The sequence below is a fragment of the Crinia signifera genome, chromosome 3 (genome assembly GCF_055691185.1).
Source record: "Crinia signifera chromosome 3, ASM5569118v1, whole genome shotgun sequence".
In the NCBI taxonomy this organism is placed as follows: domain Eukaryota; kingdom Metazoa; phylum Chordata; class Amphibia; order Anura; family Myobatrachidae; genus Crinia; species Crinia signifera.
This window is the reverse complement of record NC_139219.1, coordinates 200,465,116-200,482,546: the sequence shown is the minus strand read 5'-3', so window position 1 is coordinate 200,482,546 and position 17,431 is coordinate 200,465,116. Positions and strand designations below refer to the sequence as shown.

The 17,431-nt window shown below is 40.3% G+C and overlaps 1 protein-coding gene across 1 annotated transcript in view; it reads left to right on the top strand.

Moving 5' to 3' along the window:
* The window catches only part of LOC146062954 (collagen alpha-1(XIX) chain-like), a 266,102-nt gene that overhangs the window by 155,281 nt on the left and 93,390 nt on the right, over positions 1-17,431 (top strand). Inside the window, exons 7-8 of the mRNA XM_083174964.1 lie at positions 10,034-10,114; positions 16,241-16,357. Coding sequence (XP_083031090.1) covers positions 10,034-10,114; positions 16,241-16,357 — 198 coding nt within the window. The remainder of the gene's footprint in view (positions 1-10,033; positions 10,115-16,240; positions 16,358-17,431) is intronic.

The window sequence follows — 17,431 nt, the reverse complement described above, 5'->3', positions numbered from 1 at the left end:
CCCCCACAGTGCCACAAACTGCTATGCCCCCACAGTGCCACAAACTGCTATGCCCCCACAGTGCCACAAACTGCTATGCCCCCACAGTGCAAATTTTCCAGCAGCAACACTCACCGTTGTTGCTGCTGCTGCCATGCGGGGAGAGGACAGTCTGGTGTCCCCCTGCAGTCCTCCTGTCATGTCACCGATGGGAGGAGAGCACAGCACACCGCGCGTCTCCTTCCCCCTCACCTGATTGGCTGCTGGCCCACGAGCTCTGATTGGCGGACGGCCCAGTCACAAGGATGCACAGTAAGGGGTAGGAGAGATGCGCGATGCACACTCTCCTCCCCTCAGAAGGAGAAGGGGTTCAGGGAACCGGTAGCAGGGGGGACTGGGACAGACGGTGGGCGGCAGGCAGCAGTGGGAGCAGGAGCCGCACTTTACAAGGGGAAGAGCCGCATGAGGCTCTAGAGCCACAGGTTGGCCACCACTGAGCTAGAGGCTTTCGCATTCTGAAATGTGATCGCAGGACCCATCCTGCACATGTGCAGAACATGTCCTGAGTGCTGTTTCCCGCTGAAAATTGAGAAAGGGATCCAACCTGAATCAGGTCCATACACTGCAAGCTCTACTAGGGGAAGGGACTTATGTGAATGGCCAAATGTTCTCTGCAAAATGAGTGCACTATATAAATAACTGGTAATAATAATCTTATAGTCCATTATGAAAAAGATCTGACTTACTTCATGGCCACTTGTTGACTGATTTTACTCAAAGTTACTGAGTATGAGATTTGCTGGTTCTATAGATAAAACATTACTAATGGCATATAAGGTCTTGTATTTACAGTATTACAGCATAATGTGTGTGTATATAGATAATGGCATGCTACTTTAGATATGCTTTCTAAACATACATAATACTTAAGTATAACTAATAGGTATAACTCATTTTTGTAATTAATGATTCTTTACTACATAGCAATAATATAAGGTATCTGTATGGCTCCGCAGCATATGCACAAAAGTCACAATAGTATATGCCACTTTGCCAGTGTGAATGAAACATGTTAAAACTATAATTACTCAAAATATTGTAATTATTTGGAATAAACACATGTTACAGTAGTCGCCGGTCTATCACTCCTGGTCTGGAAGGACAAATCACAGCGTATATAATTAGTAATACCATACAGCAATTTATTGTTCTATTTAAACAAGTCATGTTTATTTTCAGACCCATTATATGAGATCTAGAAGTAATGATGTAAATATCTATTTAATAAAAAGAATCAGGGAGTCCCAGCCATTGCAGTCACCAAGCCAAAGAAACGAAAAACAAAAATAAATGAATATAGTCAAACCTCAAAAAGTTTTGCAATTAACCCTGTGAGTGCCTAGTGAATTGTTCAAAATAGGTGTGAAAATTGCCAAGCAAATATTTTTATTCATCATAATGACCTGTTATGTTTACCTTATATAGGAAATATAATCATTTTTAAATAACATTTTGAATTTGTATTTATATAACAAATATGAGCGACGCTGGAATTTTTAGCTCACAGAACTGTTGGCACTCAAAGTCTAAAAAATAACTGTTTACTAAGTGTGTAAATATGTGCCAGGAGCCCTAAAGGTGCTAATGTACATTATAAGGTCTAGATCGGGCAGTAGAGTATCTACAGTATATTGGGTGCAGATTGTGTAATATAGATGGGCTATTTGTTAGGCATTTCTGCATCCCTGTATATCACCACTAGGGGCATCAGGCACCTGTGGACTTGTCTCTCTGTCTCCAGACTCTGAGGAATCAGGTGCCTCTTGATTGGAGGCAATCTGCTCAATTGGACACCTGTGAGCGGCCTATTTAGTCCTCCTCAGACTTGCACTCAGGGCTGGTCATTGTTTCTATGTTCCTGTTGTGGAAAGGAGTGTTTCCAGCTCATGTCCTGTGCCTCAGCCTCCTTCAGCCATTGTCTCGTTTCCTGTGCCTCAGCCTCCTTCAGCCATTTCCTCGCGTCCTGTGCCTCGTGTCTTGTGCCTCAGCCTCCTTCAGCCATTTCCTCGTGTCCTGTGCCTCGTGTCTTGTGCCTCAGCCTCAGTCTCCTACAGCCGTTGCCTGGTGTCTTGTGCCTTGTGCCTCGTGCCTCAGTGTCAGCCAACTGCCGGATCATCTGCATCTGTACTCGGTACCTCGTTGTTTATTCTGTTCCCCAGCCACTTTGTATTTTGTTTCAAGAGCATTCAAGTTTGTTCCTGTTGTCTTCTGCATTTAGTTCCTGTGTTCTTTGTTATTTTTTCATTAAACACCCAGCATTCCCCTGCATCGGTTTGTTTGTTCTGTTTTTCCTGGAGCACCAAGGGTTAACCGTAACCCTATTGAGTCTAGGGGAAGCACATAACACACCCTGCACCCATTTCTTAAATACTACCCCATCAGCATCTCTTTGTAAAGGTGCCCATACACGGAATGATACTGTAATGGGCCCATACATCAGCAATCACAATTAATGGATTTCCAGATCCAGGGATTTTTTGGCCAGATAAATGGATTTTACAATCTATCTGACTTTGCCCACACATTACAGATTTATTTCAGTGATCGGCAGATTTTTCCATCTAAAGATTGCATCTTCATATCAATTGTCATTTCAGCTGTTCATAATGTAAATAGATGAAGAAGACGAATTGGGAATGCCCACACATATAAAAAAGATCCGCAGATAATACCAGATTATTAAGCATGTTTAAAAATCTGTTCACGCAATCGATTGGCGATACCTATTCATTTTTTATTGGGATTGCCAAAAGGGGGAGCCCACACATCTAAAATTAATTGTGGCAATCATCTCCAGATCTCTGGATTGTCACAATTAATTGCTGATGTATGGGGCCCATAACTCAGTGCATTTTGAACTGGATTGCATCGCAACTACTGTAGTTCAAAATGCATGCGATGGGTTAAAGCACTGTGCGTTTTGAACTAGATGCAATGTAATCTAGTTCAAAAGAACGGGAAGCAGTTACTTTATGTGCTGTGTGATGGGATGTGCATGGGAGCGCGCATCTCATCACACCGCCCCATCGCTCTGTGTATGGGCACCTTTAGTCCCTGGGAAAATGGCACAGTCTAAGAGAGGGGGGCCCATGCAGATGGAGCCTGAATTTAGGGTGTCTACTTTCTTAATTTGTCCCTGACAGCGGCTTTTGGTGCCTAGTTAACAAAATCAGATGAGTTTTTCTAAGAGTGTGTTTATGATTTTAAGAGGGTTCACTTATTTTCTTTGTTTTTGTTGCTTTTGTTCTGTCAGCAAAAACAATAAGGTGTTGGCAAAAAAAAATTATACCTCATATTTAAAACACTGACAAAATTAAAGAGTGTAAAAATGCTTATTTAGTATAAAATTGTAATTTTAAACAAGTGCAAAACATATGTGATAAGCATATTTAAAGATATTAACACTTTTTTTAGGCTAAACATTTTAAGGCCCAATTAATACCTTGACTACTTTTACTGCCTCCTCTACTGGAGACACTCAGGAGACACTGCTAGCCACTTCAGCAGAAGGGGTCAGGGTTGTACTGACGGATCATTATGCCTCAATGCATTCAGAAAGTTCTCAATGCATTTTGTCTATGTGACTTCATCAAGGGATGATGAAGTCACATAGACGAAACGCGTTGGAAGTTTCTGAACGTACCTCATCAAAAAAGATAATAACTTTTTTGCAGTCTCATGTTTTTATCGTTTATTTACATATTTTATGCCAGGTCTCTTTTGCATTTATAGCAGCCATCTATTTTGTTTATATACTTTTATCTGTGGAATTGGCTTTTTAAATTGTGTACCACAATAAATTGTAATTTATTTTTATTTTAAAAAAAACCTCTGGTCTTTTTATACAGTATTCTGATACCATTAGTCGCTTACATAGCCCAATTCCTACTACTGTATTACAAATTGTTTTACTCTAAGTGATTCACCACCACTTAGTTAGGGGTGTGGATCGTTTTATCGACCACACTTAGGTCGACAGTCATTAGGTCGACAATGGGCTGCGGTTTACTTCCAACTGTGTCCATGTCGACTGTGTCGACATTCAGGTAAAAATTAAAACAGTGAAAAAAAAACATGTTGACCTAATGACCTGTCGACCTACCCATGTCGACCTAACGCATACGTCGACTTTTCCCCATGTCGACCTTGTCCCATGTCGACTTAGACACCTGTCGACCTTCACCCATGTCGACCTAGAACCCTGTCGACCTTGCCACCTGTCGACCCAACGGTGTCGACCTAATGACTGTCGATCTAAGTGCTGTTGACAATACGACCGTATCCACTTATTTAGGACTGCCCTACATATATAAACCTTTGCAGTTCGTAGGGAATGTCACTCCAAGACAGATTATATGTAAATCCTTTTGTATAACCATCCTTGGTGCTTAAAAACACCCTCCCTTTTTGTAAACAAACATATTTACATTTTAATAAAAAAATGTTTTACTCTAGTTATGTAGAACTTTACAATTTTTAATGTAAGTAATCTGGGTCTAAAATACCGTAAACACCATACATTGGGCAGTATTCAATGAGGATAATTCGCCCTGTTTCACGGCGAATTTGTGCTATTTTCGCGTTGGAAGGTGATTTTTTGGGTCAGAAAGCGAATCACCCTATTCAACGTGCACTTCTCGCCGTCTTTCTAAGTGATTTTCACAGTGTGTCGCCGTGTAGCAAATCGCCATCTTTTCATGGAGAAGTGGAAAGTGAACTTTTAAAATAAAGTTTTTTTTTTTTTACATTTGTTGTCAAAAAATCAGGAATTTTATTCTGAGAAGGGGCATGCTATTTTTATTCATGTGCTTATAGCACTTTTTTTTTTTTTATTACACAGAGCAGCCAGCAGCTGCCTGGGAGCCGAGAGCCGCTCATTAGATATTCATATATTCACTGCACCCGATCATTACATATGCACGATCGGGTGCAGTGAATACCTGGTCCCCTGTTGGCTCTCACGGGGGGCAGCCTGTGCTGCCTGGCTCCCAGGGAGCCCACCTCCCTCCCACATACGTTCTGGGGCAGGCAGGGAGACTTCCATCTCCCTGCCTGCCACCGTCCTCAGGCTCACACTCGCCGTCAGGGGCAGAGAGCCCCTGCGACGTTGAATAGGGGGGACAGCGAGGCTCTGGAACACGGCGGGCAGTGGCGAGTGTGCAGCGAATCCTAAACAGGATTCGCTGCACGCCGTCAATATTCTCATTGAATATGGCCCATTGATGGAATACTTTCTGCATTCCGTGATCCTAATTACTGGAGATACAGTAGTCGAACAAAATTTTCCAAGTAGACCTTACACATGAATTATAGCTTGATCGCCATTTTACATGTCCTGTTGATAGAGCATTGTAAATAAATATTAAACATAAAAATGATCTGATAGTGGATGTGATTTGGACGCAGCAAATACTTTATTATGTAAATAGACCCAGCACTCAATGAATCTATTTTTCTTCCAGATAACAGACTGTAACCTCAGTGGTTGTTGTGAAAGCAGCCTGTAATCTGAAACTATCTCCATAAAAAACATTTTAGCATGTCCTCTTTTGCCCCCTAAATACTGCTACCTAAGCTGACTACTTTATAAATGAAGGTTTAGGTTTACATTAAACCCGAGTCCTATTCTAATAAAGTGATTGTGTGTTGTCTGTGTTTTAATAAAGATACATCACTATTTGCACCTTATACGTAATCACATACTGTACAAACATAAAGCATAATAGACACGTTATGAAGAATGAGACTTACACACACATTGGAACAGTTGTAGAATATCATATGATGTATGTATACTACATCTTCTTAATGTGCACAGCTAAGAGGCAAATATAGCATGTGCAGCATTATGCTGAGGCATAAACTGTCTATTGCCCATTGATCATGACTGCAGTTCTTGAGTCAACATTCCTGGCATTGAATATTCATCTCCTACCTCGCCTACTATTACTGTCACTGATAAAATATAACCCAATAGCATCTATCAGATGTATAAAGTGGACATGCACATATTACTTGATGCTTTTCACATAGTATTTATAGCACTGACATGGGCAATAATAAGCAACATGGCAATAAATTATGAGATAAGCCTTTTCAGCTCTCTAAGTGAAAGAATGTTTAACTATATGCTTTATAATATTTCACTGCATCATTACGCTTCTGTCCGCACTCATGGAAGCATCATATCCTGCATTTCATGGCTTTTATTCCTTAAAGTAGCGCTAAGATTAGTACGTTAATATGATTATACTAAACTATTATAGATATGGAATATGAATATGAAAAGTAAATGTTTGCTAGAAGTTTCAATATTTTCAATAAGTTCTTCTGCCTACAATAGTGTACATATAACTCGTCCTAAATTTGTCACTCAGGGATGCAAAATAAGTTTTATAAGGGGGGGGGGGGGGGGCAAGATATAATTTCATTTTGGTGCTCCTACCACATCGCTGAATGTCATTTGGGACCAAGTTGAAAGTGAGAAAGGACGATGAGAGATGCAAGAGGGGAGGAAAATATGAAGTGGGAGGCAAAAAAGGCAGAGGGATGGTCCCGGAGGGCTGGCACACGGTAAGCAGTCACATTCTGTAGGGTCTCAAGCTGGATGTAAGGTGGGCCCAGGAGGTGGGTAGAAAAGGACTATGAGGAAGGAGAAGGTGGAGGAGCCAACTAAAGGGATCTCCATTCAAGATCTCCATCCTGCCATGGTAATCCTAGATGGTGGACACACTGTGCTTATGTTCTCACTGAATTAAAAAGCTTTATAAATGTTTTTGCACTTTTTTTGACCCTGTCGACCTAATGACCCTGTCGACCTAACCCCATGTCGGCCTTCAGTCATGTCGACCTTCATGCATGCAGCTCTAGTCGTGTCGACCTAATGCTTGTTGACCTAGTTGTTATAGACCTCATGACCGTATACCATAAAATCCATCCTTAGTCAATAATTAGTCAATCATTAGTCAATATGGCACCTTTTAATCCCTATGATTCCAGTTCCACCCTTCAATCAGTACATGGCTGGAGATATTTGGCTGTGATTTGTGGGGGTTTCGTATATGCTTTCCCAGTACACTTTTAAAGCATTGTAAACTAACTAATGACTCCAAGTTTCTTATTGTTTCAAGCAACATATCCATTTTTAATGGTGCAAAAACATTATATCTCTAAATATACACATCTTATTAGTGTGTTTGGCCTTTTCAGCCACAAGTATTGTTAGCAGGTGTATACATCCATACTGCATACAGTATGCTGTATGGAATATTAGCCATAGAATATGCTTTAAAGAGGGTAGCATCAATGTGTTTATTTGGGGGTTATTTTGCTTGGTTTATAGGACATATATTAACAGTACTTAAAATTAATAGGTTACATGGTTTATATGAAACCTCATCTATCAAATGTATACTGTATCAGTTATTCACAAACATACTGTACTCAAAATACAATTTAACAATATAGGTGGAGAGAGATACATCATAGTTAACCCTTTATGACCCATTGTATGTTTCCAGTGATGACACTGGTAAATTAGATGAATGATGGCCATTTTGGACATTTCAACTTTTAGTACATAAAGCATTGTAGCTCATACATGAAAATATTGCAATTTGTTCTAATTTGATATTTTGATATTCTAACATTGGAAACGTTTTACATTATTTTCATACATTTAAATTAACACTGGGATTTGAATGTCAGCCACCTTAACAATACAATCCATGCAATACAGTCCTTAATAATGTTCATTTAAATTAACAAGGGATCATAAAGGATGAATATTAAGTAATTGTATACACTACTCCAGGATTTATATACAAGCCCATATGGATCAATATTTGAGCAATACAAATAAATAGAGCTTATGCATTGGCTTAAATTATGTAGTTTTTTCACATTTTTGTGGAAATGTCTAATAGCTTAAAGTTAAAGGCACTGATAGCCACACTAATTAAGTGAGATACCGTACTAAACACACAGGCTAACATCTCTGGAAGCACTGCTAAATCATCCTGTTAGGTTTTAATTGTATGTTGTTGTTGTTACAGATTTATTTGGCATCACAGTGGCAGACACACAGCAAGCGATGGTCAGCAATTATCTGTGATTAACAAAGCATGTATATTATGTTAGGGAAACAGATAGCAAGAACAAATGTCCTTTGGAAAAGCTACTTGTGAAAGTTTAGGATCACTGTATTCATTAAGCAGATGTAACCAGTTTCCAAACATTGAGGATTTCAAAATGAATTGAATGTTATACCCCTTTCAGACAGAAAAATCCCAAATACCCAGGAATTTCCCGGATACAAAAACCCGGGTAAGACTCAGCTAAAAGCTCTGACCCCCCTTCACACAGCACGAAAAACCCAGGCATTTCCCATGTTGACCCTCTTCACACGGAAGCCTGATTTTTCTTGCAATATACTGTGACATAAGAAAATGACAGTTTTAAAGGCACACAGAGATAAGGTCATGAAAAGTGGGTGGTGACTGTTCACTGCATTGCATTAACAATGGCATGACACAAGGATATGTTGTAAACAAGTTTTATTGTTTTTTTTTATACTGGAAGGTATATGTTACCTCACATGGCTGTCAGTATATTTGCAATGTTTGAGTACACTGTGGCATCTTTGACTGTCCCAGTCCTCTGTTTGCTGATCTCCTCCTCCCCTCTCACTGCCAGTAGCTCTCACCTCTTGCTCCTTCCAGTGGGCCAAGTTGTGCAGCTCCCTAATGACCTCAGAGGCCAGCCCCAGTGCCATGCCCTCCCAGCCAATTAGAGAGGCCCAAACTCACAACCAATCAGGGAGCACCCCACCATGAGTGACAATCAGTGCCTAACAATGTGTAACAAACCCAAAAACCCGGGTCACATCCTTTCAGACAGCCGACGACCCGGGTTTTTGGAATTCAGACCCGGGAAAAACCCTGGTAAAAATTACAGGGTTGAAGCCCTGGTATTTTAGACCTGGGTTGACCCTTTCAGACATAAAAAAAAAATCCGGGTCTATCCTCCTGGACCAGGGTAATTCCCAGGGTTTTTTTTTCTTTCTGAAAGGGGTATAAGATTAAAATGGTTAAATAAATGTAAGTAATGACAAAACATCACTCAAACACCAAGAACATTTTGAAGGCTTAACATATGAATAGCTTAGTGCAGCGGTTACCAATTTGTGTGCTTAGGCAGCTTGGGGTGCCGCAAAGATCTTGGAGGAGTGGTTAGGATTAGTGGTCCAGGACCAAATCATATTATTGCCAAAGTGACAGGCAAAATCAGTGCTAGTTGCTGACGTTCATAAAATATGGACAATCACAAGCAAAACTATACACCACCACATAACTGAACCTAAGGATGACAGATGAGAACACTTGGCTTATTTTAATTTTCGAACATGTATCAATAGAATTTTTTTATCCTATGAGAGCCATGAAAAAAATCTGATATTCTAGGGTTCTGTGATTCAGATTTGGGAACTACTGGCTTAGTGCATTTTCCTCATACAGAAGATTGTCAGTCTTCTGTTTCCAAACCAGTAACTTTCATAAATATATTCATGGCATTGCTAATTTGTTGGATTTAAATGACAAACTATCATTTATAACTGCACACTGAAAACATTCGCATCAAATTTGAATTTTAAATGTAGATCAGACTAAAGTATAATAAAGTTTTTTTTTTTGGGGGGGGGGGGGGGGGGGTTATGAAAAAAAAAAAGGATAACCAGAAGGCCTGTAACATCAGGAAATAATCTTGGATAGAACAGGAAACACAGGGAAAATAATTGTTTTATGGGTAACCTAATGGGCAACCAAAAAAATGCATCAATACAATTCATTCTGTAGTGTAACTGTATTGAAATGTATTCTATGTATGGGTCTGATGGGCCAGTCTGTTTTAAGATCATTTCAAACACAGTATGATCTGCATTCCTCTTTTTAGTAGGATGTGTTTTTTGATTTCCATTTATTATTTTCTGTGATAGATTGAACTTCAGCGTATAACAATTTACTGCAGTCCAAAACAAGCGGCTCAAGAAAACTGCTGTGAGGTATCTGATGGAACGGTAAGATTAGTTTCTGTAAATGTATATTGTCATTTCAGCATAAACCATATGTCATATTGTGTACCTGTATTATGTGATCCAATCTTTAGTAAAAAGCACCGAGACCTAACAATTTTCAAAAGAAGAGAGCTTGCACTATGTTTAAGATAAACAAGTGAAATCTATTTGAAAATCGAGGCATAAAGTAAGAAAAAAAAATGTGTATTCAGTAAGTAAACTTGGCATCAGTGGAAAATGTTCCCACTGTTAACGCACAAATATAATGTTCTCTGCAAATAGTCCAAATTGAGACAGTTTTATGAATAATGACGTTTTGTTAGCAATTCCTTTTTTATTACAAACTATTGAAAGGCATTTGACTATGAAACCATCGTCAAGTAGTTTGATACAGTAACATATTTTTGTTGTACTTGTTAACTTTTACTACAAGAAAAAATCCCAACCTGCTACTTTTCTCATTGACAAATACAATCTTGTCTAAGAGTTGAGTTTTTTTTTTTTCGTGAACACAGATATTGTATTGTCATTTCCTGTTGCAAGTGAAGAATAATGCTTTGGTAACCTATACTTTTCTATGTAATTTGCAGAATTCAAACTTCAGTCCCTGGGCCATATGCACTAAGCTTCAAAAGTGATACAATGGAGAGTGATAAACAGCCAGCCAATCAGCTCCTACCTGCCATGTCACAGACTGTGTTTGAAAAATGTCAGAGAGGAGCTGATTGGTTGATCGTTTATCACTCTCCCATTTCATCACTTTTGAAGCTTAGTGCATCTGGCCCCCAGTCATTTAATGGTTCTTGGATAATTATTATATTGTATTGTATATATGAATTTATAGTAGTGACTCAACGATTGAGAAATAATATTTGAATATATACAGAACATATTGGAGTACATGGGTGCCTAAAATAACAAAATTGAAAATAAAAAGTTAAAGTTAAAATAGCAGCCAGACTATTGCACAAAGTAGCATTCATAGTGTTGGATTTGCATTTCAAAAACACTTTTTCTTTTTGCTGTTAGAAAATCAGTTATTCTAAAGGTGATTTCCTATCTGTGTTTGATCATATCAATAACTGTAGAATAAAGGTCAACAGAAACGTGGCATAGCTTATACAAGATGACTACACGGTTCCTATCTGGGGAATCAGCATGGGGCTTCTGATAAGTACTGGATTGCTTTGATACAATGGCCCAGAGGAAAGAGATGCTCCGTAACAGGTCTCTATGAGGTGCCAAGTATCATGTTTGTAAATAGCAGCTACTGTATGTATTTAGTGGTTTTGGAGGAAAACAGACTTATTTCCTGTACTAGAAAAACTCATCAAATATCAGATGTAGTGGTAAAGAAAAGAAGGGATTTCTGGCCATGCAGTTGTTATTGCTTTCTTTTAAATCCCAAATCTGTACAGTTTAGGTTAGTTAAATAATTGAAAAATCATGATGAGGCCCTCCATGTATGATCATAAAATCATGTGCATGCATGCAGGGACGGACTGGGCCTCCAAATCGGCCCTGGCATATATGTATGCGCACCCTGAAGTCACACGCTCACGCCCCCCGCCCCCCATGTACTCAAGTGAACTTTTGATCCTGGCATGTTTGATTGGTCGCATGTTACACCCCATCACTCCTGGACCCATTCGGCACACAGAGAGAGATGCTTGACTGGCGGTGAGTCCAGCACCTCTCTCTGTGCACCGATCGAGAGGTGGTGCTGCCATTGCCAGTCTAAAAAAAAAAATCAGCCCTGGGTGGACAAATCGGACCACCTGGCCATAGGCCCTTCTGTCCTTGTGAATACACTCCACGGCCTTATTAGGTTGTGGAGTGTATTCTAACACCCCCCCCCACCAAACAAATCACCATCACCACCACCACCCCCCTCCCCCCCATTGCTCATCACGCTGGCCAGAGTTCAGCACAGTTTTCTCTGTCAGCTGGCAAAGTAAGTTTTGCAGGGGCAGACATATCGCAATGAGCCCTGTGATTATAGTGTTACTATCACAGGGCTCACTGTTGTGTTTTGCCCAATTTTTTTTTTTGTAACTTTGACCAGATCACATTTCCCATTATAAGTATGGGGAATGGTATCTGGTTACTAAATTCAAGGGCTTAGAACAGTTTTTCATGCTTCAAAAGCCCTTTAATAAAATTAAGTGAACCTAAAATAATGTGAAAAGGGTGTTTTTAACATTCATTTTATTAAAAATCTCCTATATATTAGCCCAGATCTGTCACCCTGTGACTGTGTCATAAAGTGACAGATCGGGACTATAGCCTATCAGTGCAGTTACCGACCCTTACAGCAGACGGTTATTAAGCCCTTTTGGGGATAAGTTGTTGGTGGACGGGTAACTGGGATAAGGAGAGTTCATTTTACTGACCCTACCTACTCACAGAGCAGACAGGAGGATCTGCTGGTCCCTGTGGGCAGCAATGAAACAGGCGTCAGCGGTGAGGAGGGGAAAAGGGGGAGATCACCCACCCCTCCAGCACCCACACTACCCTCGCACATGCCCCTACCCCACCCACCGCACCACTGCACCCGCACCTCCCCCACCAACAGCACCCCCAGACACCCTCCCACACCCAGACCTCTTCAACCCACAGTACCCCCGCACTCAGCTAGACAAACATTGCACCTGCCCATCACCCACCCACAGTACCCACACACCCATTCCTCCCCCACCACACCACCATCGGTCCCGCACCCACAGCACCCCTGCAACTGCCCTTCACACAAACGGTGCACCCCCGCACCCCACCAACCCGCACGGCCCTTATATGGGCTTTATGTGCTTATTTATTTATTTACAGTTTCTTATATAGCGCAGCAGATTCTGTTGCGCTTTCCAATTAAATGCTTGCTGCAATATTAACTATATACTATATATTTTAAGGTATTTAGCAAGTAATGATTGCTGCCTGCAATATTGTATTTATTTGTTTGCAACTATTTGCTGTGATATTTATTTTATTCTAGCTCTGCGCAATATACGTTATGATAATAATAAATGTGATGCCTATGAAATAAATTCTGAATGCAATTTAACCATACTTGCACACTTGTAAAAAGGGAATGTCAGGGAGATAGTGAAGGTAGCACCTATAAGCGCAGACGTGTACTGCTACATCTGAGAGGTGCATCATGAAATGACTCAATGAAGAGCCCCAAAGCAGTTACTTAAGATCTACTCTACTTGTTGAAGAAACTACACTGATAGGTGTCAGGGTTGCTCATGTATTGTGTTTTACATGTGGTTCCATAAAAGTGGTCACAAGAAACCTTATTTATGTACTGTATTTACTCATGTTACATTTTTTTGGGTGCCGGACGGCTCCCCGACAGTCGGAATTCCGACAGTCATTCCTCCGACGTCGGAATCCCGACTGCTCCCTTGTGGGGGTCCACGACCCCCATAGAGGGAGAATAAAAAAGGGGGCAAGCGCAGCTTGCCACCGTGCCCGCAGCGTGGCAAGCGCAGCGAGCCTGCAATGGGCTTCATTGCATTCCCCACGCTGTGCAGTTGGGATTCCGACGTCTGAGTAATGACTGTCGGAATCCCGACTGTCGGGGAAATACAGTATACAACACCCCATTTTTTTACCAATGCAGGAAAATGTCACTGATGACCCAATTTTAATGTATAAATCTCTGATTTATATTTTGCCCCAAAAATGTAACAGCTACATAATGTGGGCTAGGTGAAATGAGGGAGATCGCTCTTATTTCAGGGAGTCTCTTGCAGAATGCAGGAGGGTAGGCAACTATGGTATTAATCAGACACATACATATTATTTATAAGTACAATAATTGTATCTTGTTATTTTCCAAATCACGTGTCTGCCTGTATACATTTATTTTTAAACCATATTAAGTTTACATTTTAAGATAGATTTTTTTCTGCCTCTGGGGTAGTGCTGGGATGTGCTACATAGACTGCTTTCTCTATTGGCATTACTTTGTATACAAATATGATAAATAAATATACCAAAAACACTGACTAGTTCTATTAACTACACTACACATCAGTGGGGATTTAGTAACTTGATGAAGAAAATTAAATTGTGCAAAAAAATAATAAAAAAGTTAGTACATACAGTAAAGCATAGCCAGAATAAGCTTTGATCTGTCCAGAACAAAATAAAAACAATTGTCTACATGGTTAGTGCTATTTTGTAGAATACTATGTATTCATTCAGCCTGCAGTACATAGAGAAATCAGGTCACACAGCTAGCAGATAATTGCTTTTATTCATCATTGGTGAATAGAGCACATTAGCGTTTTGCCAAATACAAAGCATGAGGGCACATTTTTAGCTCCAAACGTGCATATACTGTGTGTGTGTGTGTGTGTGTGTGTGTATATATATATATGATAGAATAGTAGACATAGAAGTGCGCTCTATATATATTTTCACCAAAATGTATACACAATTGTAAAATGCAGTATTTAAATGTTCAATGAACAAACAGACATTTATCATATGTTCCAATAATATTGATTAAGGAATAATATCCTTTTTTATGGCAATATATAATACCCTGTTTTCAACTCTGCAATATACCATACCCTGTTTTGAACGCTTCAACGAGGAAAAAAATTGTTTTGCATCATCCGATTGGATCCAGGCTACCCCTGAAGAAGTCCAAGCAAATGAAACGTGTAGGTTCATACTTGTGAACTGATGTACTCAGGTGTTGGATTGAATATTGGAAAATTATAAGAAATGTCTGTTTATAGAAAATTTGTTCATTGAATATTTGAATAAACATACTGGATTTTACAATTGTGTATACATTTTGGTGAAAATATATATACAATAGAGCGCACTTCTATGTCTACCATCCTATCATCTCTACCTCCGTTTCTCTATTAAAAACGAGGTTCTATAGGAGTGCTGCCATCCTGTAAGCACAAAATAAGGGCCACATTCTCTTTTGAAATATATATATATATATATATAAATATTATAAACAATGTAAGAATATACACAGTATAGAGAGTGCATTAGCTATAGGCGTATTAAAGTGCACATTGATTATGCTGATTCATACCTCCCAACTGTCTCAATTTTGGTGGGTCATGATTATTTTGTAACTAACTGGTGATCTATACAGTACAGTATAGTACATTTCTCGGTACTCTTTACTTTGAAGGGCGCCCACGATTTTGATCGTGGGCATCGTTAGTAAAAAATCTCGGGCATCTCGGGCATTGAATGCACTAAAAAATCGGGTGCGATCAACCGACGAGATGCCCGAGATTTCCCATAGGGAACAATGTTAAATGTCTCAATTGACCCAATTTTCCTGTTCAATGCCTCAATTGACCCGATTTTTCCATAGGAAACAATGTTAAATGGGCCACAGAGGCCAAATAGGCACCCTGAAGTGTATAATGGCCACCCGAATTGTTAACGCCACCCCACGATCAACGTTAACCCGATGCGTGGCGAGCGCAGCGAGCCACCGAGCCCGAAGCGTGGCAAGCGTACGCGGACAGCTGTGAAGCCCGCGAGGGGACGCGGATACCTGTGAAGGTATCCGCGTCCCCTCGCGGGGCTCGCTGCGCTCGCCACGCTTCGGGCTCGGTGGCTCGCTGCGCTCGCCACACTTTCTATTCTCAACTCCACGCCGACGTGGATAGTGGGGGTATGAAAAGGTCGTAGGACGCGTACCGCCGCCCCTCGCGGGCTCGCTGCGCTCGCCACGCTTCGGGTTGACGTTGATCGTGGGGTGGCGTTAACAATTCGGGTGGCCATTATTCACTTCAGGGTGCCTATTTGGCCTCTGTGGCCCATTTAACATTGTTTCCTATGGAAAAATTGGGTCAATTGAGGCATTGAACAGGAAAATCGGGTCAATTGAGACATTTAACATTGTTCCCTATGGGAAATCTCGGGCATCTCGTCTGTCGCATCGCACCTGATTTTTTAGTGCATTCAATGCCCGAGATGGCCGAGATGGGCGCCCTTCTAAGTAAAGAGTACCCATTTCTCTTTTTTATATTATTTCCCTAGAGGATATTGGGAAAAACACATGACAAAATGCAATACATTTTATTCCAACTTTCTATCATAGTTTGGAAAATTAATATGGCTTTAATATCATTTTAGTGCGATAATAACCAAGGAAACCTACAGGCTTCTGTTTCCTCTTCTGGTGGCAAGATACACTCGTTTCAGAACACAGATCCAGTATCTGAAGACAAATGCTACTGCTCGCCAAATAAGGTATGGGAAGATGATGTGTTTATTATATGTAATAAATTAGGCATTTCACACACACACACATATTGTACATAAAGCTAATGCACAAGGTTAATTAATAAAAATGGTGAAGAAGATTAAACTTTTGGAGAAGGGATTATTTATGTTCATGGTATATGAGCAAAATCACCATAAATATCTGAAATATATTTAATATATCAATCTTGAGGCACACATTATTTATTGCAGAGGCTGCCATAATTTTGCATATTTGTATGTATGTATTTATTTCATTTATTGAAATAATTTGTTACAGAACAGTCTCTTACCCTTTTCACATTGCAAATGCTGGGTAGCACCGCACCGTGATCAAGGTTGACCCGGCAACAACATGGGTCGGACCCGGGTTATTTGTGCAGTATGAAAGGGATACTGTATCTGCAGCACCACATTAATTTGAACAATTGTACACACAAGTACTCATTAAAAAGGTGCACATAAAGATATGTTCCAAAATAACCCTAGTTCTGCTGATAGCTGTATGGTTGGTATGGAGATGAGTGAATGAATTTTGCACAGCATAGACTTTGTTGTGTTTACTCACTTTGGCTAGTCAATAAGAAATATAATCGAAAAGCAAGAATAAACGCAAACTAGATACAGGTTGAGGTTCCCTTATCGATATTTTACAAAAACCAAAATATTACGAGGTTTTTAAGAATATTTTTTTTTGTTACTCCTGCCTCTTTTTTCATACTTACCTCGTCCCCCAAAGTCCACAACAGCCATCGAAATCCTCTTCAACGCTCTCCCTGCACCCAAGGATGCACTGAGCGGGCACGCCGGTGACGTCACTGGTGTACCTACACACTCGCACAATGCACCCCTGGAACTGGAGATGCTGCTGAAGAGGATTGTGAAGGCCGCTGTGGGCACCAGTGGGCACCAGGGGACACCGTGGACATCGAGGGACCATGGGGGTCCAGGTGAGGATAAAAAAAAAAATCCACAAAAATCCCTTAAACAAAATGCTCATGGTCCCGAGCATTTCAGATTTCAGATAAGGGATATTCAACCTGCACTATAAATACCAGTGGC